This window comes from Cynocephalus volans, chromosome 17, assembly GCF_027409185.1.
Source record: "Cynocephalus volans isolate mCynVol1 chromosome 17, mCynVol1.pri, whole genome shotgun sequence".
NCBI classification, from domain to species: Eukaryota; Metazoa; Chordata; class Mammalia; order Dermoptera; family Cynocephalidae; genus Cynocephalus; species Cynocephalus volans.
Genome location: NC_084476.1, coordinates 27,080,381 through 27,105,604, shown reverse-complemented (window position 1 = coordinate 27,105,604; position 25,224 = coordinate 27,080,381). Strand labels below are relative to the sequence as shown.

The 25,224-nt window shown below is 41.7% G+C and overlaps 1 protein-coding gene across 4 annotated transcripts in view; it reads right to left on the bottom strand.

The window, feature by feature from the left end:
* The window catches only part of PTPN3 (protein tyrosine phosphatase non-receptor type 3), a 119,563-nt gene that overhangs the window by 67,817 nt on the left and 26,522 nt on the right, over window positions 1-25,224 (bottom strand). For 2 of the 4 annotated variants that reach the window (XM_063081761.1, XM_063081762.1), the window contains exons 2-5: window positions 21,253-21,407; window positions 12,783-12,890; window positions 12,664-12,709; window positions 10,007-10,085 (exon numbers count right to left, since the gene is read on the bottom strand). In XM_063081761.1, the coding sequence (XP_062937831.1) occupies window positions 10,007-10,085; window positions 12,664-12,709; window positions 12,783-12,890; window positions 21,253-21,390 (371 nt within the window). In that variant the 5' untranslated portion in view covers window positions 21,391-21,407. Of the gene's footprint in view, window positions 1-10,006; window positions 10,086-12,663; window positions 12,710-12,782; window positions 12,891-21,252; window positions 21,408-25,224 lie in introns of those variants that run through there. The other 2 variants (XM_063081763.1, XM_063081764.1) reach the window with 2 other exon arrangements.

The following is a 25,224-nucleotide window of genomic DNA, read 5'->3' as shown; positions in this document are numbered from 1 at the left end:
AAACAACAGAGGTTTATTTCTGGGAAAGTTCATCAAGGTCTCAGCAGATTTAGTGTCTAGTAAGTGCTCATTTCCTGAATTATACATGGCATCTTCTTGCTGTATCCTTACACGATGTAAGGGGTCAGCTGGCTCTCTGGGGTCTCTTTTAAGAGCACTAATCATAATCATGAGGGCTCTTTCCTCATGATCTAATCATCTCCCAAAGCCCCTCACATTCTAATGCCATCACCTTGGGGGTTAGGATTTCAAATTATGAATTGAGGGTAGGCACAAATATTGAGACCACAACGCTTAGTAAAATTAATGTGAAATTGAATTAATTTTACTCCAACTGACTTTTGATTTGTCTTTTGTACTGTAAGTACAATGTCATATGATAGTAAAAGATAGATAAAACATGCTTAGCCCCAAATGGTCTCCAGGTATAGTATAGTAGAAAGGATGTGTAAATTTCTACAGAGTGTGAAAACAGTAGACATGTATGTACAAAGAAGAAGACATCTAGAAACTAAAATTTTTAACCCGTATGAAATGAATGCAGTTTTTTTTTTTATTTTATTTTTTTTATTTTATTTTATTTTTTTTTTTAAATTTTATTTTGTCGATATACATTGTAGCTGATTAATGCTCCCCATCACCAAAACCTCCCTCCCTTCTCCCTCCCCCCTCCCCCCCAACCATGTCCTTTCTGTTTGTTTGTTGTATCAACTTCAAATAATTGTGGTTGTTATATCTTCTTCCCCCCCCCCCCCCGGTTTGTGTGTGTATGTGTGTATGTGTGTGTGTGAATTTATATATTAATTTTTAGCTCCCACCAATAAGTGAGAACATGTGGTATTTCTCTTTCTGTGCCTGACTTGTTTCACTTAATATAATTCTCTCAAGGTCCATCCATGTTGTTGCAAATGGCAGTATTTCATTCGTTTTTATAGCTGAGTAGTATTCCATTGTATAGATGTACCACATTTTCCGTATCCACTCATCTGATGATGGGCATTTGGGCTGGTTCCAACTCTTGGCTATTGTAAAGAGTGCTGCGATGAACATTGGGGTACAGGTATACCTTCGACTTGATGATTTCCATTCCTCTGGGTATATTCCCAACAGTGGGATGGCTGGGTCGTATGGTAGATCTATTTGCAATTGTTTAAGGAACCTCCATACCATTTTCCATAGAGGCTGCACCATTTTGCAGTCCCACCAACAATGTATGAGAGTTCCTTTTTCTCCGCAGCCTCGCCAGCATTTATCGTTCATAGTCTTCTGGATTTTAGCCATCCTAACTGGGGTTAGATGGTATCTCAATGTGGTTTTGATTTGCATTTCCCGGATGCTGAGTGATGTTGAGCATTTTTTCATATGTCTGTTGGCCATTTGTATATCTTCCTTGGAGAAATGCCTACTTAGCTCTTTTGCCCATTTTTTAATTGGGTTGCTTGTTTTCTTCTTGTAAAGTTGTTTGAGTTCCTTATATATTCTGGATATTAATCCTTTGTCAGATGTATATTTTGCAAATATTTTCTCCCACTCTGTTGGTTGTCTTTTAACTCTTTTAATTGTTTCTTTTGCTGTGCAGAAGCTTTTTAGTTTGATATAATCCCATTTGTTTATTTTTCCTTTGGTTGCCCGTGCTTTTGGGGTCGTATTCATGAAGTCTGTGCCCAGTCCTATTTCCTGAAGTGTTTCCCCTATGTTTTCTTTAAGAAGTTTTATTGTCTCAGGGTGTATATTTAAATCCTTAATCCATTTTGAGTTGATTTTAGTATACGGTGAGAGGTATGGATCTAGTTTCATTCTCCTGCATATTGATATCCAGTTATCCCAGCACCACTTGCTGAAGAGGCAGTCCCTTCCCCAGTGAATAGGCTTGGTGCCTTTGTCAAAGATCAGATGGCAGTAAGTGTGTGGGTTGATTTCTGGATTCTCTATTCTATTCCATTGGTCAGTGTGTCTGTTTTTATGCCAGTACCATACTGTTTTGGTTATTATAGCTTTGTAGTATAGCTTAAAGTCAGGTAGTGTTATGCCTCCAGCTTTATTTTTTTTGCTGAGCATTGCTTTGGCTATTCGTGGTCTTTTATTGTTCCATATAAATGTCTGAATAGTTTTTTCCATTTCTGAGAAAAATGTCTTTGGAATTTTGATGGGGATTGCATTGAATTTGTATATCACTTTGGGTAGTATGGACATTTTCACTATGTTGATTCTTCCAATCCAAGAGCATGGGATATCTTTCCATCTTCTTGTATCCTCTCTAATTTCTCTCAGCAGTGGTTTGTAGTTCTCATTATAGAGATTTTTCACCTCCTTTGTTAACTCAATTCCTAAGTATTTTATTTTTTTGGTGGCTATTGTAAATGGGCAGGCTTTCTTGATTTCTCCTTCTGCATGTTCACTATTGGAGAAAAGAAATGCTACTGATTTTTGTGTGTTGATTTTGTATCCTGCTACTGTGCTGAAATCATTTATCAATTCCAACAGTTTTTTTGTAGAGGTTTTAGGCTGTTCGATATATAGGATCATGTCATCTGCAAACAGGGACAGTTTGACTTCATCTTTTCCAATCTGGATGCCCTTTATTTCCTTCTCTTCTCTGATTGCTCTGGCTAATACTTCCAACACTATGTTGAATAGGAGTGGTGAGAGTGGGCATCCTTGTCTAGTGCCTGTTCTTAAAGGAAAAGCTTTCAGCTTTTCCCCATTCAGGATGATATTGGCAGTGGGTTTGGCATATATGGCTTTAATTATGTTGAGATACTTTCCCTCTATACCTAACTTATAGAGGGTCTTTGTCATGAATGAGTGCTGAACTTTATCAAATGCTTTTTCAGCATCTATAGAGATGATCATATGGTCCTTGTGTTTGAGTTTATTAATATGGTGTATCACATTTATTGATTTGCGTATGTTGAACCAACCTTGCATCGCTGGGATGAATCCCACTTGATCGTGATGAATAATTTTTCGTATGTGTTGCTGTATTCTGTTTGCTAGTATTTTAGTGAGGATTTTTGCATCTATATTCATCAAGGATATCGGCCTGTAGTTTTCTTTTTTGGTTATATCTTTACCTGGTTTTGGTATCAGGATGATGTTTGCTTCATAGAATGAGTTTGGGAGATTTGCGTCCGTTTCAATCTTTTGGAATAGTTTGTAAAGAATCGGTGTCAATTCCTCGTTGAATGTTTGGTAAAATTCTGCTGTGAATCCATCTGGTCCTGGGCTTTTCTTTGTTGGGAGCCTTCTGATAACAGCTTCAATCTCCTTTATTGTTATTGGTCTGTTCAAATTTTCTACGTCTTCACGGTTCAGTTTTGGGAGCTTGTGTGTGTCCAGAAATTTATCCATTTCCTCCAGATTTTCAAATTTGTTGGCGTATAGTTGTTTATAGTAGTCTCGAATGATTCCTTGTATTTCAGATGAATCAGTTGTAATATCGCCTTTTTCATTTCTAATTTTTGTTATTTGAGTCTTCTCTCTTCTTTTTTTTGTTAGCCATGCTAATGGTTTGTCTATTTTATTTATCTTTTCAAAAAACCAACTTTTTGATTCGTTGATCTTTTGAATTGTTTTTTGGTTTTCAATTTCATTCAGTTCTGCTCTGATCTTAATGATTTCTTTCCGTCTGCTAACTTTAGGATTGGATTGTTCTTGTTTTTCTAGTTCTTTAAGGTGAAGTGTTAGGTTGTTCACTTGCCATCTTTCCATTCTTCTGAAGTGAGCATTTAATGCAATAAATTTTCCCCTCAATACTGCTTTTGCAGTATCCCACAGGTTTTGGTATGATGTATCATTGTTTTCATTAGTTTCAATAAACTTTTTGATTTCCTGCTTGATTTCTTCTTGGACCCATATGTCATTAAGTAGAATGCTGTTTAATTTCCACGTGTTTGTATAGTTTCCAGAATTTTGTTTGTTATTAATTTCTAGTTTTAATCCATTGTGGTCTGAGAAGATACATGGGATAATTCCAATTTTTTTGAATTTATTGAGACTTGATTTGTGACCTAATATGTGATCTATCTTGGAGAATGATCCATGTGCTGATGAGAAGAATGAATATTCTGAGGTTGTTGGGTGGAATGTTCTGTAGATATCTGCCAATTCCAATTGGTCTAGAGTCTTGTTTAGATCTTGTGTTTCTCTACTGATTCTTTGCCTAGATGATCTGTCTAATATTGACAGTGGAGTGTTCAGGTCCCCTGCTATTATGGTATTAGTGTCTATTTCCTTCTTTAGGTCTAATAGAGTTTGTTTTATAAATCTGGCTGCTCCAACATTGGGTGCGTACATATTTATGATTGTTATGTCTTCTTGATGGATCAGTCCTTTTATCATTAAGTAGTGTCCCTCATTGTCTCTTTTTATGGTTTTTAGTTTAAAGTCTATTTTGTCAGATATAAGAATAGCCACTCCAGCTCGTTTTTCTTTTCTGTTTGCATGGTAAATCTTTTTCCATCCTTTCACTCTTAGTCTGTGTGAATCTTTATGGGTGAGGTGGGTCTCTTGAAGGCAGCATATAGTTGGGTCCTGCTTTTTGATCCAGTCAGCCAGTCTGTGTCTTTTAATTGGGGAATTTAAGCCTTTAACATTAAGAGTTGTTATTGAAAGGTGTTGATTTATTCCTAGCATTTTATTGGTTGTTTGGTTGTCTTAGGTGTCTTTTGTTCCTTGCTTTCTGATTTACTGTTTGGTTTCTTTGTTTGTTGGTTCCTTAGGTTGTAGATAGTGTTTTTGTTAGCTTGTTTTCTCTTCATGAATGCCATTTTTATTGTACTAGCGGGTTTAGATTTTTCTTAGGTTTTTATGGCAGTGGTAGTTATTTTTCAGGAACCAAACCCAGTACTCCCTTGAGGATTTCTTGTAAGGGTGGTCTTGTGGTAGTGAACTCCCGCAGTTTTTGTTTGTCTGAGAAATATACTATTTGCCCCTCATTTCGGAAGGATAGCCTTGCAGGGTAGAGTATTCTTGGCTGGCAATCTTTGTCTTTTAGTATTTTGAAAATATCATCCCATTCCTTTCTAGCTTTTAGGGTTTGTGATGAAAAGTCTGATGTTAACCTGATTGGGGCTCCCTTATAGGTGATTTGACGCTTCTCTCTTGCAGCTTTTAAGATTCTCTCTTTGTCTCTGAGTTTTGCCAATTTGACTATGACATGTCTTGGAGAAGGCCTTTTTGGGTTGAATACGTTTGGAGATCGTTGAGCTTCCTGGATCTGAAGATCTGTGATTTTTCCTATACCTGGGAAGTTTTCTGCCACTATTTTGTTGAATATGTTTTCAATGGAATCTCCATTTTCCTCCCCTTCTGGAATACCCATGACTCGGATATTTGAGCGCTTGAGGTTGTCTGATATCTCTCTCAGATTTTCTTCCATGTCCTTGATTCTTTTTTCTTTCTTTTTGTCTGCTTGTGTTATTTCAAACAGCCCATCTTCAAGTTCAGAGGTTCTCTCTTCAACTTCGACAAGCCTGCTGGTTAAACTCTCCGTTGTGTTTTTTATTTCGCTGAATAACTTCTTCAGTTCAGCAAGTTCTGCTACATTTTTTTTCAGGACATTGATTTCCTTGTATATTTCCTCTTTCAGATCCTGTATACTTTTCCTCATTTCATCATGATGTCTAGCTGAGTTTTCTTGTATCTCATTCAGTTTCCTTAGAATTATCACTCGAAATTCCTTATCAGTTATTTCAAGGGCTTCTTGTTCTATAGGATCTAGAGTATGAGATTTATTAACTTTTGGTGGTGTACTTTCTTGATTTTTTGTATTTCTGGTGTCTTTTTTTTGGTGTTTATTCATTGTGGCAGGGGGTTTCACAGTCCACCGGTTTGCGACTAATGACTAACTAGGATGTTGCTGTGGTTGCCAATTTGGTATGGCTCCCGCCGTGACTGCTCAGTTGGCCTCTAGTGTCTTGTGTGTGTGGTTGCCTCGGGTCTTGGGCTTCTCCAGGGATCCACCTTTCTGGTCAGCTTGTACTCTGCTGGGCTGGTGGATCACGTACCACAGGGTGTGTGATCTCTGTTGAGCTTTCACTTTCTGTACAGGACTTCTCCCCGTTCAGTGTGCTCTGGCCCAGGCTGTTAGATCGTGCAGTGGCGACCCCACCGGGTGTGTGGTTTCTGTCGAGTCTCCGCCTCCCTGGCCGCACGTCTCCCCCCTCTGTGCACACTGTGCTGGGTTGGGGCGTGTCTTCTGCACCCCTCGTCTATCAGCTGGGCCTTCAAGACTCTGCTCAGCACCGCCTCGCCCAGGAAGTCTACCAGGTTTCTGCTAGGCACAGACGACCAGTCTCTCTGGGTGCCTTTGTAGCACTGTGTAGATCTTTCTCGGGTCTTGTTCACCTTTGTATCCCCCCGGTATAAACCGAGTCTAGTGCCCGCCTGCAGCCTGCTCTCCGGCAGGTTCAAGCAGACCTGGGAACTCTCCTACCACACTATTCCCAACCAGAAATTCGTTAGGCTTTTTTCCAAACTGGTGGTCGCAGAGATGGTATCTGCCTCCCAGTAACAGGAAGTTTACCAGGGCCGGAGTCCAGGGTGTGGTGGAGTGACAGTCGGCCCGCCCGTACTTCCTAGCCCTCCCAAAACTGGGCGGGACGCCCCACACCCCCAGCCCTGCCAGAGAACCGTGGAGGGAGTGGGAGAGGAGGTCGGCCCGCAGGGTCCGGAAAGCCCCGCGCCAGGCCAAGCAAATGGGCTCAGTGATGGCCGAGCAGGGCGGAGCTGCCCGCACCTGGGAAAATGGAGGCAGCACCGGCGCAGTAAGTGGCCTGGTGGTGCAGGCGGGGAGCCGCGTGGGCATCCACCCCCGAACAGAGCTTTGCCAGGGATCACTCACAGTGCTGTGCCAGGTCGGGCGCTCGCTCTGTCTCTGGTTTGTTGCCTTCCGTGTTCTCGGCCCTGAGCAAAGTTTCTGAGTCAATCCCACAACACCATAGGCAAAAAAATCGGAATGGTGAGATGCAATACAAATGTAGGAGACTTCCTGGGAATCTGAAGAAGACTAATTTTAATTTGAGATTGCCGTTAAATAAAATTCTGTTCAGAATGATCTAAATGTGTCAGTAGTTGTGGAGGCTCACAATAAAGATGACATTTATTAAACAATTGGAATAAAGGAAAGTTATTTAGAAGAGATATTTGACATATTTAACTTCAGAAATGTAATGACTACTCTTAGTGTGAACCCCATTCATGAACTCACCTTCAGAAAAAAGCAATGAATGTCTCCCTGCCTAGATCCTTAAAAAACAAAGAACAACAAATACTGCCTCTACACTTCTTATTTGATTCTTTTTATTTTATTTTATTTTTTGTCTTTTTCGTGACCGGCACTTAGCCAGTGAGTGCACCTGCCATTCCTATATAGGATTCGAACCCGTGGCGGGAGCGTCGCTGTGCTCCCAGCGCTGCACTCTCCCGAGTGCGCCACGGGGTCGGCCCTTATTTGATTCTTGAAAGCTAAATTTCTTTAAAAGAGAACTCACTTTTAGACAGGTTACATAGCTGGGCCTTAATAAAAAAACCTGCTATTCCAGGAAGCACTTCATTTAACTTAAAACAAAACCAAACCGAAAAAAGCATGTGAATGAATGGTGGAAGCCTGGCCCAGGATAAGAAAAAGATCTGGCAGTCCTGGCTGCCCACCAGCTCTAAAGGAGTCATGGGGTGGCTGCTACCATGGCTCCTGCTACATTAAGAGAAATCTGGTGCTCAAATCCCAGGAGGTGACAGCTATTCTTTACTCCATGCTGGGGATACTACCCACCTTAAAATGGGAGGTGGGGCAGTGGGGGTGGGGGATGTCAGTTCTGAACCAGTGAAATTTAGTAGAGACAAAGACAAACTGAATTTTTTCTGGGACTTAGGTAAGAACAAATACTAGTCTATTACTCATCTTAAGCTAAAATGTGCCTCTGTAGCCTCCACCCACTGGCTAAGAACCAGTGCCAATTCTAGGACCCAGCACATCTAATTCCATTTTTTATATGACCCTTCGGAAATTAGAAGGCAGCCTTCATTTCACCCCGAGTCTTCTCTCTATCCTGAACACCCTATATTTCCTCAAATGTCCTGCAAATGACAGGAAGGCTCAGCAGGAAGATTCTGTCAGCTTCCAGAGAGGAGCTTCTCCCCTGTAGGTATGAAAGTGAATGACCAATGACCAAGAAGGGCACTGGAGAGGGACTCCCAGGTAAGGCCGGTCCTAGTAATCCCTTCCCCTCAAGTTCTGTCATTGGAGAGCTCTAACATGCCCACTGAGTGCCACAAACCTGGGGCTCTAGCATCACAGAGAGGAGACCAGGTGATGGGTGACAATCACCAGTTTAGGCAGTGTAGTCCATACTATGGGTTGAAACCTATCAGTTAGTAATACAATAAACTTAATGGGTCACAATTATCATTAAAAAAAAGAAAAGAAATAGAACAGAATAGAAAACTTCAGAGTGCTTTACACTTACTATAGTTTTATAAAACTTTTGCTTCAGTAATTTATATATATATGTGTGTACTGCATTAAGAAACAAAATATATTTTTTACCATGGAGTTGTAATTAAAAAAAAAAAAACCCACCAGTTAGGAACCACACACACGGATGTACCCACATATATACATACATATATAATCACACATATTATATATATGTAATACACGCACATACACACACACACACACAATTCTGCATGTCATTTTTAAAGCATTCCTTGAACAGAACTTGTTAGTAATGCTGAGGAAACCTTGGAAGGATCATTTCAAACACATTCTTATAGATTATCTTACCAATTTTGTGTCTATCAGCTTATGAAATGACCTGCTGGGTTGAGTATTTCTATACTACCCCCTGTCTACCAGTGGAAAGCACTGTTGTGGGAAAAACTCACAGCACAGTTTGTACTTCTGCGTGGTTACCCAATGAGTCACACTGGACATCTCCTACGCTGGCTTAAAATTTAACATAATGGTAAACAGTCAAATCCCCAGTGTCTGCTATTGTAGAGGCAAGGGGCCCACAAAGGCAGCAAAACAGAGTAACAGACTAATATTTGGCCTTTAAACATATTTAAAAGTTAAAATGTGATCATGTGATTAGTATTAAAAATAAATGAAAAAACAAGACAGCACTCTATGTCTGAGTTAATGTTGTCTCCTTGGTGACAGTTTTATGGCCATAATCAGTGTAGAACAGGATTCTAAAATCCTAAACATCCATTGCTTTCTTTCTGGTGAAAAAGTTTCCCTCCCTATGAAAAATAAAAGGGTTTAACTTTGCCATGGGGGAGGGAAAGCTGAATTTGCATGGTCTGTGTTGAAACAGCAAGAACTTTCCTTTGCTGCCTTCTCCTCTATTCCAAACACACCGTTCCCCACCCACAACCCCAACCCCCCCCCCCAGTACCAAACCAGGGCCAGTACACACGCCAAACCCTGAGGGGTAAACAACTCCTATCACAGCCCTTTTTCTCTTATCTGGTTCACATATTTCTTGCACCAGTTGATTCACTGAGAAGACAAGCTGGGTCCAGACTGCAAACTGGGGATCTGATGGAAAATTCTTTTTACGAAGATGCTGTCTTATCCTCAAGAGCCTCAATTCTAGTTCTTCAGAAGTATCGTACTATTTGACCTGCCTGTTTCACAAATCTGTTGTCTAAACCCTACCTGCATTTGCAGAAAATGGCTTTTTGTCCTTCAAGCTTATTGTGTTTATCAGGTAGGAGAGGCTGGGGAGGAGGAAGGAGGTGCCCGAGGAAGGAGGAAGTGGATGTACATGTGCTGGGAATTGCATCAAACCAGAAGGTAACAGAAGTAGGACCAAGACTGCAAACTAGCCAATTCAAATTTCATTATGAGTACAAATTTTTACTTGGGTCATAATTGTTGGTGCAGTTTACACCCAAATGAAGTTATCTGGCCATGGTTATAAAATGAAGAGTACATTTTTAGTGGTTACTCATTTTTATATACTAAATAGAAAACTTAAAAAAAAAATGTTATTACCTGGTTTGTTCTTGCTGCAGTGTGTTGGGATCAGGTATAAAAAATCTTACTCGAAAATGCAGGGTACAGGGGAAACCTCCTACAACATTTTTCAAAAACAAATTAAATTTTCCCTTTAAAAAAGTCAATGTATGTAAGTTGCTACTCTCCCATAATTGATGCAGTTTTCACTCAACCATAGTTTTTTTCCATTATAAAAGGGCTAATTTCAAATTAGGAGTACATAAGTTGATTGTCTCAGAAATCTCCTAGTCTATAAAATATAAAATATTTATGCAACATCAACATAGACAGAGTATCATCTACTTCCTGTTACATGTTTAACTTAGGGCTGTGTTCAAACAATACACTCCATTATCTGTATTAGGATCTTAAAAATCCTTTAATAGTGTATTATACAAAATTCACAAAAAAAAATAGCTTACATTTATATAGTGATTTATACTTTTCAAACATTTTCATGTACATTCTTGAATTTGAACATCACCATGACTATGAGTAGGCTAGGCTGCTATTGACAGCCCTGTTTTACAGATAAGCCAACAGGTTTAGAGATCTAAGTGACTTGCCTTAGGTCATACAGCGTGTGATAAAAACCAGAGTCATAGTACTGAGGCTTTTGATTCTGCTATCCCACAATTCAAAATCATTTTTATACTGGAAAATACTTCATGCTTTTAATGCAAAATATATTAAATGATTAACATACTAGTGAATATTACACAATGAACATGATGCTTTATGCATCAACTCCAAGAGCCAATTCACTTGTATAGATAAAATTCGCTCATTTCTTCTGATGGATATGGCTACAGGAGAAGATCAGAGTGTGGTGCTAAGTCCCTGAGATCTTCATGTCAATTTCATCCTCCTCCATCACTCAGTAAATATTTGCCAGCCCTGCCTACAGGCTCAGTACTTTCTTGCTCTCTGAAACCCAAGTCCTTCTCCAGCCCGCTCCCCTCCCTGATCCTGCTAATGATCTCATCTACCTTAGTTCATCCTGGGCTCCACCCTCCCATCACTTTAGCACCTTCTGTCTTCATCTCTGGCTTGTGTTCAAAGAATCTCTAACAGTGTGTATGCAACTGAGTGCACCACTGCACACGTATCTGGATACCAGTGGGTGGCACTATAACTCTGCATGCGGGCTGATCACCTGCACATCAGGGGATAGCAAAGTCTTCCTACTGCCTTGGGATGCCCTTTAGCCTCCCCCTGCCTTCTTCTGTAACTTGTCATTTTTATGTCTCAAACGGCCTCTGCATCTTTCTTGTCCTCCTCTGTGTACCCAGAGCATCCTATCATGTCCTTAGTACTACCACAGAACTGTCTCTCTGCTTTGTCTGTCTCCATACTTGGCTGTGAGCTCCTTGAGGGCAGGGTCCAAACCTGACTTGGGACTGGATTCCCAGAGCTTAGCCCAGTACCTTGCCACAGTCTGAGCTCAGGACATGTTCACTGAAAGAATGAGTTAATGAGACTAACACCAATCTGTGCCTTGAGTGTGCTTATTCCTGTGAATTCAGACAGGGCAAGGTATTTATCTGCAAGTGGCTTGTGGCTCCCATGGGTATTTCTGAACAGTAAGGACATGAGGACCTGACTCTAGGTGAAGGCAGCAGTGAGATCAGAGCCATGGCTATGTGTGTCTAACTCCTTCCCACCTGGGTGCTGGGGTGGGGGCAGGTGTGTGTGTGAGGCATCATGTGTATGCACACTTGAGTGTACAAACCTACCTGCCCTTCACCCCTCTATCATTCACTGGCCACCTCCTGTGTGACACTGTGAGGGATGCAGACAGGAATGTAACAAAGGTCCTAACCTCAAGGAACTTGCAGTTCTGAAAGCAAGCTAAAAGCAAAAAACTATGAGAAGAGGGCGACTGTTCAGATCCTCCAAGCAGACAATGATAAACAGAGGGAAATATAGACACAGTCACAGCCTCTAGTAGGAGAGGAGATGGGATGAGCAGCCTTGAAGAATGGAAAGATTTAGGTATAGGGAAGTGGGAAGGAAAAACATTCCCAGTAGAGGGAAGAGACTTGAGGGAAGGCACAGAGAAGGTCCTGCAAACCTGCCAGGTTTGTCTGGGGCATAAGGTACGTAAAGGGGAATGATGACAGCAATGCTGGAAAACCAGGCTGAGAACAGATCAGGGCAGAGGGTGTGGCTTGAATGGCCACCTAACTGGTAACCTGCAGCCCTGGGATCCACTCATGACGGATAAACTGTGTTTTAGATGGATTAACCTATTTGTGAAATTATCTATCTATGTTTCAGTCTCCAGTGAATGCCACAGTGCTATTGGAAAGTCCTAGTGGTTTGTGTCTATCTGTCTGTCTCTTTCCCACCCTGGCTCTCATACTGGGCTGAGCAAGGCCATCCTCCTTCCCCTTCCTTCCCTGTAAAAAGAAATGTGGGTTCCCTTGCTCTGGGCCGTCTGCTCTCACCTTTCCCTTTCTTGCCCAGAGTTCGTAAGGATCCTTGAGGGCTGATCTGGGCGCATCTCTGTTACCTCAGAAGTCATTCATGTCTCCTGGAATGCCTAGAATCCAGGTTCCAGATGTTACAGGCACATGGATGATCAGAAGAGAGAAACAGGCCTGGATACACTAACACCCAATGTTTAACCGAAATGAAAAGATCACACCAACCTTTTAACTGCTTCCTGATGGGTTTGCTTGATTCAAGCCATCTCTGCTGGGTAAGAAAACATAAGATATAAAACTAAACCGTGCAAGAGTTCAGCACACTTTGAAGGGATGGTACTTACAGGAGAGTCTACTGAGTCATCGCCATGTTGCAAACCAAAATATTCCTTTTCTGTCACATCCAGGTGGTTGTATGCCATATCCAGAAGAACCTGACCAGTATCTTGTTTCTAGGAAAAAAAAAATGATAGAGTGTGGAAAACCTTAAAATGAATTAACCGGTGGTGAAAACATCTTTAGGCAAATGGAGTTAAAATTTCAGAGAGACTATGCACTCACATTTCCCACAATAAGAAAAGTCTTTATAAACTTCAAGTTAAGAAGCCACATGAAACATGGGAAGGACGGCTAAAAAAAAAACAACTACATAAATATGATGTAAGACAATATGAGTTTAATTTAATTTTCTAAGGTTTCTTCCTTCCCCATAGCTGTGATTCCCAAGTGATGATGTCTAAATGGGAAAACTCAGATGTCACAATTAGAGTAAACTCTCTGTGACCTCCCCTTGGATTATCCACAGCAAAATGCTAATCCCAGGTTGGTTCCTGTTGGCTCCTTGGGACATGTCTATGGCTCCTATCCCTGGAGAAGCCACAGAAGTGTGTACAGGGAACGAAAACTCTTGACTCACAGCATAAAGGAAGATGGCTAAAAATACTCAAATGCCATTTAAAATGCCCTCAAAGTGATTTGGCCTTTGTCACCCTGTGGGATTTTCTGCCTTGCTGCTTCTCATCATCTGAAGTGAGAAGCGCATGGGGACGTTCAACCACACTGCTCTCCACAGCAGGACGCGGCTGCCATCCCTGCTCAGTGTTTACGGAGCGGGCAGGGGACACAGCCATAACAAGCGTCCCTTTCCTGCCCTAGCTGTGGAAGCAGTGCCTCTAACACAAATTGTCAAGTGCTGTGAAACTATCAAGACACAGTGGACACCCAAGGGGACAACACCAATGGTCAACTCGACCTGGGCACAAGCGGAAGCAACCCCTTATCTGGGTTTGGGAGGGTGACAGGGATCAACCCTCCCCTCCAGGCGCACAGCTAAGAAAAGGCATTTGAAGCAGATGGCCAAGCACAAAGGCACAGGGGTGGCAACCAGCAGGAGTGTTTGGGAAACTGCAAATTCTACTTTAACAGGCAGACTCCTTGGGAATCCTTTGAACCAAACTGTTTAACTTAAGGACAGGATGAGTCAGAAATAGCCCATGTATAGAACAGGCAAAGTAGCTCTTTGAGTGCCTGATGGCAGATAATGTATGTGAAAATAGGTCATGGTTACCAGGATAGGAGAATTAGATAACTGTCGGGCCCCTCCTGCAGTGACTTCTTTGGGGCAGCCTCATTTTATCTGGTCTGAAGTGGGGGGATGGAAGACAGGCGCATTTCCTAAACACACCCCCTTTCCAGCCTGAGGGCCCCTGTACCTGCGCTTCCTCTACCAGGGGCACTTACCATCACAACAGCATCACATGGGTGTGGAAAGAATGATCCAGTCCACACATTCCAAGTTATGAGATACTCTCCTGATACACAAAAGAGCTATCTGCTCCTCTTGTTGGAATTATTATTATTTATACATGATTTTATATATTTAATATATATTAACAGCTATAATTCATTGAACACCTACACAGAGCCAGACATAACAACACGTGTACCTCTGCATACGATTTCTAATCTTTGCAGCAACTTCTCAAAGTGGTCATCACTATCCCCCTTGCTGATGAACAAACGGAGGGGCTCCATACTTCACACCATTGGCTGATGTATGGTCTGACCTCCTGACTCCGGTCTGTCTGACGCCAAATGCCATGAATTCCTACTACACCACATCTTTCTCCTCTAGAGTGCATAATTCAAACACTCGGGTATCTATTCTGCATAATTCACCCAATTCTCGAAAGGAATTTAAATATAATAAAAGCTACAATAAATATCCTGGCCTGGCCCCTGCCCCACAAGAGGTCATCTTTGCTGTACCCGGTCACTGCTCGCGACTGGCTTGCTCCCTGCGCTGAGAATGACTGATGTCCAAGTCAGCTGTCCTGATGACACCTGCTCCTGGTCATGAGATGGTCTGGGCTAAAGAGTCTGAATGAGACTGTGTAAACCATCCCCATGAGCAGAAAATATAAGCTGAGGGATATTCTATACTGCCACCAGGCCCTCGCATTCCTCAAGTCCAAGGTGAGTCAGCTTTGGACCACGCTGCTGGAAGCTTGCGTGCGTGGAAGCAGCGGTAACAATGATGTTCATAACTAGGAATTTCTGGGTGCTCATGGTTTGCCAGTATCTGCTCTAAGCCTTTGCATGATTATCTGTCCCAGTAGGTGCTTGCCTTACCCCGTTCTTACAGAGCTGATCACTCCTCCTCCAGACAACGCATTTTTACCTGGGTTTCTCAGACATTTGCTCTTGGTCTCCTCCTGCCTCCCTGGTTGGTCCTTCTCAGTCTCCTTTAGTGCCTGCTCCTCATTGCTCCAACCTTTAACCACTGGGCCTCATTCGCATCTTCTGTCTATTCACTTTCCAGGTGATCCTATCCAGTTTTGTGGCTTGAAATACCATCTCTACTCTGGTAACATCCACATTTGTATCTCAGCCTGGACCTGTCCCTAGATTACTGACTTCTGGATCTAATACCATTTTTACATAGACGAATAATAGGTATCTCCAGCTCCACAGGTCTAAAACAGAACTGGTTATTTACACCTCCAAACCTGCTCTTCCCACATTCCTTCCCATCTCTATGATCTGCAACTCCATCTTGGTAGTTGCTCCAGCCGAAAAATTTTGAAGTAACCTTAAGGCCTCATTTTTACACATCCCAAATCCCATCTATCAGCAAATACTATTTGGCTCCACCTTCAAAGTATTTCCAGACTTGGTTTCCTCTTATCCACCTCCATATGACCGTCCTGACCAATTATCATCATTGCTCCCCTGGACTGTTACAACAGTCTCTGAGCACTTTCCCTCCCACGATCTACTGTCCACAGAGCATCCAGACTGATACTTGAGTCAGATCATGTCAGGTCTCTGCCCAAACCTACCAATGCTTTCTATCTCACGTAGAAGAAAAACCAGTGCCCTGAGAATGAACTACAAGGCTCTACCTGCTCCCCACCCTGCACCCCAACACCTGCTCTCTCTCTGACCTTGTCTCCTGCTACTCTCCCCTTGCACATTACACTCCAGACTTACTGGCTTCCATACTGTTCTGCAGCCACACTAAGCGGGCTCCTGCCTCAGAGCCTTTGCACGACTGTTCCCTCTCGTTGGGATGTGTTTCCTCTAGACAACTACAGAGTTCTTTCACTTTATCAGTGAAGCCTTCCTTGATCACATCTGTAAATGGAAGCCCCATCTCTTATCCTGCTCTGGCACTCTCTCCCCCTTATCCCGCTTTACTTTTCTTCAAAGCACTTAATACCACCTGACATAGTATATGTTGGTTTACGGCCCATCTCCTCCTACTAGGATGTAAGCTTCAGAAGGGCAGGGATTCTGCTGTTTTGTTCAATACTGCATTCTTTCCACTCAGAACAAAGTCTGGCACATGGTAGGTGCTCAGTAAACATTTGTTGAATGAATAATAGAGTATATACTAACAAACATTCATGTTCTTGTCAGGAAGAAGATAAATGGTTAAAGAATAGTTCCAAGACAGACAAATACAAAATTTTTTTTTTTTTTTGTGACCGGTAAGGGGATCGTAACCCTTGGCTTGGTGTCGCCCGCATCGTGCTCAGCCAGTGAGCGCACCGGCTATCCCTATATAGGATCCGAACCCGCGGCCTCGGCGCCCCCAGCGCCGCTGCGCTCCCAGCACCGCACTCTCCCGAGTGAGCCATGGGGTCAGCCTCAAACACAAATTTTAATAAAGGAGACAGACACATATTAAGCTGTCAGTTTATAGCATCTGGAAGAGACATTTGTGATCTTTATACATTTGTGATCTTTAATAACAAGATTCTAAAGAAGACTTTGTTAGAAAAGAGATCGGATATAAGACAAGATTCTATAGAACCAAAGCAGTTGCTTTTTAAGGGAAATATGTATGAGGAGTCTTCAAAAAGTTCACGGAAAAACAGCATGGTATTGGCATATAAACAGACACATGGACCAACGGAACAAAATAGAGAACCCAGAAATCAACCTGAATACTTACAGCCAACTGATCTTTGATAGAGGCACCAATAACATACCTTGAAGAAAGGACAACCTCTTCAGCAAATGGTGCTGGGAAAACTGGATATCCATGTGTAGGATAATGAAATTAGACCCATATATCTTGCCATATACCCAAATCAACTCAAAATAGAGTAAAGGCTTAAATAGAAGACCTAAAACTATAAAACTCCTAGAAGAAGACACGGGAAACACTTCAGGATGTAGGACTGGGCAAAAAAAGACTTTATGAGTAAGACCTCAAAAGTATGGGCAACAAAAGAAAATATAAACAAATAGGATTATATCAAACTAAAAACAATCAACAGCATGAAAAGACAACCTACAGAATAGGAGAAAATATTTGCAAACTACACATCTGACAAGGGATTAATATCCAGAATATATAAGGAACTCGAACAACTTAACAGTAAAAAAACAAATAATCCCATTAAAAAATGGGCAAAGGAGCTAAATAGATATTTCTCAAAAGAAGATGTACGAATGGCCAATAAGTATATAAAAAAATGCTCAACATCACTAATCATCAGAGAAATACAAATCAAAACCACATTGAGATATCATCTCACCCCAGTTAGACTGGCTATTATCAAAAAGACAGAAAATAATGAATGCTGGTGAGGATGTAAAGAAAGGGGGACCCATATACATTGTTGGTGGGACTGTAAATTAGTACAGCCATTATGGAAAACAGTATGGAGCTTCCTCATACAACTACAGATGGAACTGCCATACATTCCAGCAATCCCACTACTGGGTATATACCCAAAGGAATGGAAATCATCATGTCAAAGGGATACCTGCACTCCCATGGTTATCACAGATCTATTTACAATAGCCAAGATATGGAACCAATCTAAATGTCCATCAATGGACAACTAGACAAGGAAAACATGGTATATATACACAGTGGAATACTACTGGGCCATAAAAAATAATAAAATTTTGCCATTCACAGCTACGTGGATGAGCCTGGAGATTATATTAAGTGAAACAAGCCAGGCACAGAAAGAGAAATACCATATGTTCTTACTCATAAGTGGGGGCAGGGGAGAGAGAGACAAACAGACACAACCACAATAAGATGCTGAACTTTCAGAAGGAGAGAATGCAACTGTGGTTACTAGAGGTGGGAAAGGGGGAGGGGGATTAGTGAGAAACTGGTTAATGGACACAATGAATGATCACGTTTTCTAATGATGAACATGCTAAGTATCCTGTTGATCATCACACATTGTACACAGGTATTGATATTCAAGTCTGTATCCTGCAAATATGCATAATCAATTATTTTTCAATTAAAAAAAAAGTTCATGGAAAATGTGTATTATGAAAAAACCATATATGGATTTCAAAAATTTCTGCACCCAAGTAAACTCATACTAACATGTTATATCATGCCTGAACAGGATCTAGTTGGAGTCAATAAGGATAAGACATCAGTTTGAAAAGAGACCCTATCAGAGCAACACGAATTCTGCTGAAACTGAAGCAAGAACAAACATCAAAATTGATGGTGAAGCTTGGGTGGAAGAAGAGTGAAATCACTGATGCTTTACTAAAAGTTTATGGGGGCAATGCCCCAAAGAAATCAGCAGTTTACGAATGGATAACTCCTTCAAAGGGACAAGAAGATGTTGGAGATGAAGCTCGCAGTGGCAGACCATCCATCAATTTGCAAAGAAAAGTTAATCTCGTTGGCATCCTGATTGAAGAAGACCAATGGTTAACAACAGAAACAACAGCCAACACCACAGACATCTCAACTGGTTCAGCTTACACAATTCTGACTGAAAAATTAAAGTTGAGCAAACTTTCTGCTCAATGGGTGCTAAAACTGTTGACCCCAGATTAGCTGCAGACAAGAGCAGAGCTTTCAATGGAAATGTTAAACAAGTAGGATCAAGATCCTGAAACATTTCTTTGAAGAATTATAACAGGATATGAAACATGGCTTTGCCAGTATGATCCTGAATACAAAGCACAATCAAAGCCATAGCTGCCAAGTGGTGGAAGTAGTTCAGTCAAAACAAAAGAACACTGGTCAAGAGCAATAGGTCATGGCAACAGTTTTGGGATACTCAAGGCATCTTGCTTGTTGATTTTCTGGAGGGCCAAAGAACAGTAACATTTGTTTATTATGAGAGTATTTTGAGAAAGTTAGCCAAAGCTTTAGCAGAGAAACACCCAGGAAAGCTTCGCCAGTCTTTTTCCACCATGACAACGCTCTTGCTCATTCCTCTCATACAATGGCAATTTTGTGAGAGTTTTGATGGGATATCATTAGGCATCCACCTCACAGTCCTGATTTGGCTCCTTCTGATGTCTTTTTGTTTCCTAATCTTAAAAAATCTTTAAAGGTCAACCATTTTTCTTCAGTTAATAATGTAAGAAAGACTGCACTGACATGGTTAAATTCCCAGGACTTTCAGTTCTTTAGGGATGGACTAAATGGCTGGTGTCATCGCTTACAAAAGTGCCTTGAACTTGATGGAGCTTATGTTGAGAAATAGTTTATATTTTTTTCTTTTTATCTTTTAATTCCATTTCACATGAACTTTTTGAAGTCCCCTTTTGTGAGCCTGCCAAAAGACCGCTCAATCTGTAGTTCTCCAAAGTGCAATGCACATCGAGAATGCATGGGGAGAAGTTCCAGTACCGACTCTCATGCCTTCTCACCCCCAGAATATGTTTCAATACCCAGGTAGGACAAGGGATTTGTATTTTTAACAATGCATCCTAAGAGGTTCCAAAGTATTTTAAGAAATGCTCACTAGGGCTGCACTGACCAAAGTGGGAGCCATTAAATACAAAAGACTACTTAAATTTTAATTAAGATAAAATAAAAAATTTAGTTCTTCATGTATACCAGCCACATTTCAAGTGATGAGTTGCCACATGTGGATGGTGGCTCCCATAATGGATAGTGCAGATATGGACCATTCCCAGCACTGCAGGAAGTTCTTCTGGATAGTCCTCCCTAGAGGATGCTCTTCTCTAACCTGGCTTCTTAAGAAACAGGTCACAGGTATATGTTCTATCCCTCTGTCAGACTTGGAGACACCTAACTAGATAATGAAACTCCCTTTCTGGAGTTTTTCCTTCTTACTACATACAGTAACATTTCCTACCTACCAAAGAATGAGGCTCTGACCCTGGGGAATGTCTGGAGGCTTGGGTGGTTGTGGAAGTGGGTAGAAGAGCAGGGTAGAAAGTTGGGGAACACCCATCTCTACTGCCTATTTTCACTCTTTGCCAGGTGAGGAGCCCAAATGCCGATAACCTTAGTTGCCTGACTAAGTCCACTGATGGGGAAATGCCCATGGCCAAGACACTGGGCAGCTGTACCCCAGGTTGGGAAGGTGCTATTGCGCCCACCATGCTAAGACTTCATGTAAACTGCTCCTCCTCTGACTTGCATCAAGGTCCATAGTGACCTGGGGTCAGCAGGAGGCAAACTTGTGGGTGGGGTGGAAGACCCAGGGGCCAGTTTTTCGTATCCTTTAAATTCCTGTGACCTATCATTATCCCTCAATAGTTCTCTGGTCCCCTGTCTTCTCTTCTGACATACGTCCTTGCACACTGAATTTTACAGGCTGGGGAAGATGTTGGCAGTTGGTTCAGCGTTGGGGTTGACCCCTTTAGGGCTGACCAAAGGATGGGAGGGACAAGCAGAGGTCATGGACCTAGGTGGTGACTAGGGGGGGCTGGGTAGTATGTGATGCAACTGTTCAAGCATCTTCCTACTGCTGGCCTGGAAGACTAGATACCTTGTTTTTAGCCCTGGCTCTTCCATGGGCTCCCTGAGCACTGCCATCTGCGAGGGTGACCATCTTACTACCCTCACATAGGACCCACCCACTTACACATATAATGAGCATCTGCTTTGTGCCCAACCCTGTGCCAGGCACAGGAGAAACAACATCTTTCCTGTTCTCAAGGAGCTCTTGGTGTAATGGGTGACATATAACCTAATTATTATAACTATTATTAAAAAGGCAATGTGACATGGGCTCTAATAAAGCACGTACAGGGCACCATTATCCGAGAACCAGCTCTGCTTCGGGACATGGACGAGGACTTCCCAGAAGCAGCAACATCTGAGGATTGTACAACTCATGTCACAAAGAGGAGGGGGAAAGACACTCCCTCCAGGTAGAGGCGAAAAGTGGGCAAAGTTCTTGAGTACTTCCAGTCCAGTCTTGACACTCAAGATCTGAGATCTCATGCTTTCATTTTAAAATAAGTTTTTTCTTCATTTCGTAAGCCAAGAGATGCAAACTATTTCTTAGGAGACTTCATTCAGGAAAAAAAAAAAAAATGTGGAAAACTTACGTTAACTTTAAAGGTCTGTACCAAGCCATCCAGAAAGCGGATGCTGCAGATGACTTCGGATCGAGTTTTCTCTTTGGGTAGTTCTGAGGTGCGTATATTATTAATTCTTCCACCCAACGCACGTAACCGGGAGGTCATAACTATCGTTGAGTAACCTGCAACATAAGATATACCTGTTAGTGTTTTAATATGCAAATGACCAGTTACCTGTGAAAGCACTTCACAGCTTACCCAGACCCTACATCCCAGTAAGATCTGATCATCACAATACTGCCTGAGGAACCCATGGATAATGAGAACTAGATAATAAACAATGTTTCCATTTGAATTTTGACTTCTAAGAAGCTCAAAGCAAAATTTATTGCTCAATTATAACATATTGATAAGGTTACATGGCTTGTTTCTTTGTGTATCTTAGTATCTCCTTAGTCTAAGCCTTCTAATTTCTATTTCCCAGGCTTTTAAATTGTTATTTATGTTTTATTATTTTATGTATTTATGTGTTCTACTTCTAAGGTTTTACAGATCTAAATGTAGGATAAATATGATTTAAAACAAGAAAAAATGTATTGATAAATTGATATTAAAATTAAGAACTTCTATTCATTCAAAGATACCATTTAGGGGCTGAGCCCGTGGCGCACTCGGTAGCGTGCTGCGCTAGCAGCGCGGCGACGCTCCCGCCGCTGCGGGTTCAGATCCTATATAAGGATGAGCGGTGCACTACCTGGCTGAGCGCCGGTCACGGAAAGAAAAAAAAAAAAAAAAAAAAGACAAAGATACCATTTAGGAGAGCAAAAAGGCAACCCACAGAGTGGGGGAAGATATTTGCAACATATACATATATATATACACACACACACACACACACACACACACATACACCCACACACACACAAACACACACAAAGAATATATAAAGTCCCCCTAACAAATCAGTAAGAGAAAAAACAACATGGTGGAAAAATGAGAAGAAAACTGAAACAGGAAGTCAATGACATCAGTTGTCAAAAAAATGCAAATTAAAACCATAAAGCAATAGTACCACATACCTACCAGCAGGGCTACGATTTAAGACTGACAAAACTGTAGAAGGTGTCTGCACTGCTGGTGAGAACATCAGTTAGTGCAACTACTTTGGAAAACTGTTGGGCAGCATCTACCTGTGTAACATATCAATTCCATTCCTAGAAATTGTTCCCAACAGAAAAATGTACATTTATTCATGAAAAAATGTGTATAAGAATCTTCATAATAGTCCCAAACTGAAAAAGACCCAAATGCCCATCAATCATAGAGTGGGTAAATTGCGGTAAAGTCATACTATGCACTACTGTACAGCAAAGGAAAGAAATTAACTACTGTTAATGTGCAACGACATTAAAGAATTCCTTTAACATTATGTTGAGCAAAAGAAGCCAGACACAACAGGTTACCTACAGCATGATTCCACTCACATTAAGTTAAAAAAACAGGCAAAACTAATCAATGCCAATAGAAGACAGAATAGTGGTTACCTTGTGTGTAGTAACTGCGAGGAGAACCCAAGGGTCTTCTGGGATGCTTTTCATATTCTGTCTTGATGTGGGAGCTAGTGACACTGCTGTACTCACTGTGACAATTCATCAAGCTCTACATTTATGATGTGTGCATTTCTCTGTATGTATGTTATATTTTAATAACAAGTTTACTTTTTAAAAAAGTACATTTAGAAAGAGAGTTAGAGAGCAGTTTAACATCTGGCCATGGGACTAGGGAAAAGCATGGAAAGTGGCTTTACGAGTAAATTCAGTTGTGCAGTGCAAGGCTAGAGGGTGGAAGGTATATGACTGAGCACATGATCACATCACACAGGTGGGAAGGGCAAGGGTCTAAGCCTATGCAGAGAATATAGGAAGCACTCCTGCAAACCAAATTCGGCTTAGGGAATAGAAATGTACATCCAACAGGGTTGGGTGAAAGAGCAAATAGAGACGGTCTCGGGAGAAGTAAATGTTCTTTTTAATTCTCTGTAACCTTTTCTGATGAGTGGGCCTATGCATCTGCTTATCCCTTCTGCCTGCAATGCTCTTCCTCGCTCCTCTTCATCTCATTAACTCCTATTCTTCCTTGGTGTTCAGCACAAGCATCACTTCCTCAGGGGAGCCTTCCCTGGTCTCCCTAACCAGTCACATATTTGCGTTACAGGCTCTCTTCTGTAGTGCTCATCAGAATTTCACACTTATAACTGATAAGGTGTAGTTAATATCTACTTCTCCCACCAGACGCCAAGTTCCAAGAGGGTGGGAATCAGGTTTGGTTTTGCTCCCTGTATCTCTAACACCTAGCTCTGGTAGGTGGGCAATAAATATCTGAGTGAATCAATGAATAAATGGAAGAATGAAACAGGAAATGAAGCCAAGATTTATAGTCTGAAATAGCTGTACAACCTGGTAGACAATCGTGGGTTGGTGGGAGCAGGCAGGAGAGAAGAGTGGGATGAGAGTGAGGGGTCTAATTAGAATGTGGAGTGGAGGTGTCCTGTAGACCAGCGCTTCTCACACTGTCATGTGCATACAGAGCACTGGGGATCTTGCTGATGAAATGCAGAATCTGATTCAAGTAGGTCTGGGTGGGGCCCGAGAATCTGCACCTCTCCGCCTCCCAGGTGATGCCCAAGCTGCTGATCCAGGGTAGACCCCGTTGGAAGCAAGTCACAGATAACTATAAAAGCAGCACCAAAGATCAGGGCAGGACCACAGATAAAAATCTGGGAATCAGTAGCAAGGGTAGTGACTCAGCTCTCAGAGCGATGAGGACAAAGCAGACTGGCCCGAAAACCAAGCCTCAGGGAACCACAGAGGCACAGGTGCAGGAAGAGAAAACAAAGAAGATGAAAGGTGGGTAGAAAGTACATCCAATAAAAGAAGGGTACACTTGGTCCCTCATCATTGTGTTTAAAGAGCTCCAGGTACATTGCCATTCTTCCGTAGATAGGGACAGGGAATCTCAAATATTAATAAAAAATTCCTGGGACTGGCAGTTCAAGGAAACTTATTCAGTCACTTATAAAATTCCACCCACCCAGCCACCTCCACCTTGCCCTTTCCAATGAAAATGTCATCAGAAGCAGGGATGCATTTTCTGAGTAACACAGAAAGTTATCAGAAGAAAACAAATGTGTTCCGTAATGCTCTAACCACATAGAACTTTAAAATGTCAAATTTATTTGTTTAGTTCTTGTCTAAGACTCTCAGACAGGTTACACTTTTTTTTTTTTTTTTTTTTAAAGATACAATGAACCATTACAAGTGTGGTTTTAGTGGGAGGTGCACAGCAGAATCACCTGGGGAGCTTTCAAAAAGTATACCTGTCCTGGCTCCAACCCCAGATGGTGATTTAGCATCCTGGGGTGTGGCACAGGATGACATTCCCTTTAGGAAGTACTCAGAGGGCCAGGCAGTCAAGGGCTAGAGCAGCAGATTTTCAAGAAACCTCAGCGTGATGGATGGTCAGACTCAGAAAACAGGCTCTGTGGAACCTAAGCCATTCACTGTGGGGGCACGTGTGAAAAAGCTGGGCCATCATTGTGCAGAGCAGCTAAAACAGAGATAATCACACAATGACCATGGACAGAAAGAACCAACAGTGATTTCAATCAGGAGCCTCCAAACGAAAGTCACATGGGCTGATGCTTCAATTGCAGGCACCGATTTTCAAACTGCTCTACACTTGAGCAGATCCTCATATCTAGTGCCGGCGTAGGTACCAGTGGGACTTATTAACTTAACCATGGTTAATGATGCTCCTCAGCACAGTCACGCAGTCAGCTGACAAAATAAAGTAGACCAGCAACCCTGAAGAGACAGACTTTCCCTCCTTACTTCCATCTCTGCTTATTACATAAAGGGCCTGGAACCTAATGACAATACATAAATAGGGATTTTAAGAAAGTTGCAGAAACGTTCTTCCTACAATTGTTCCTAAAGCAAA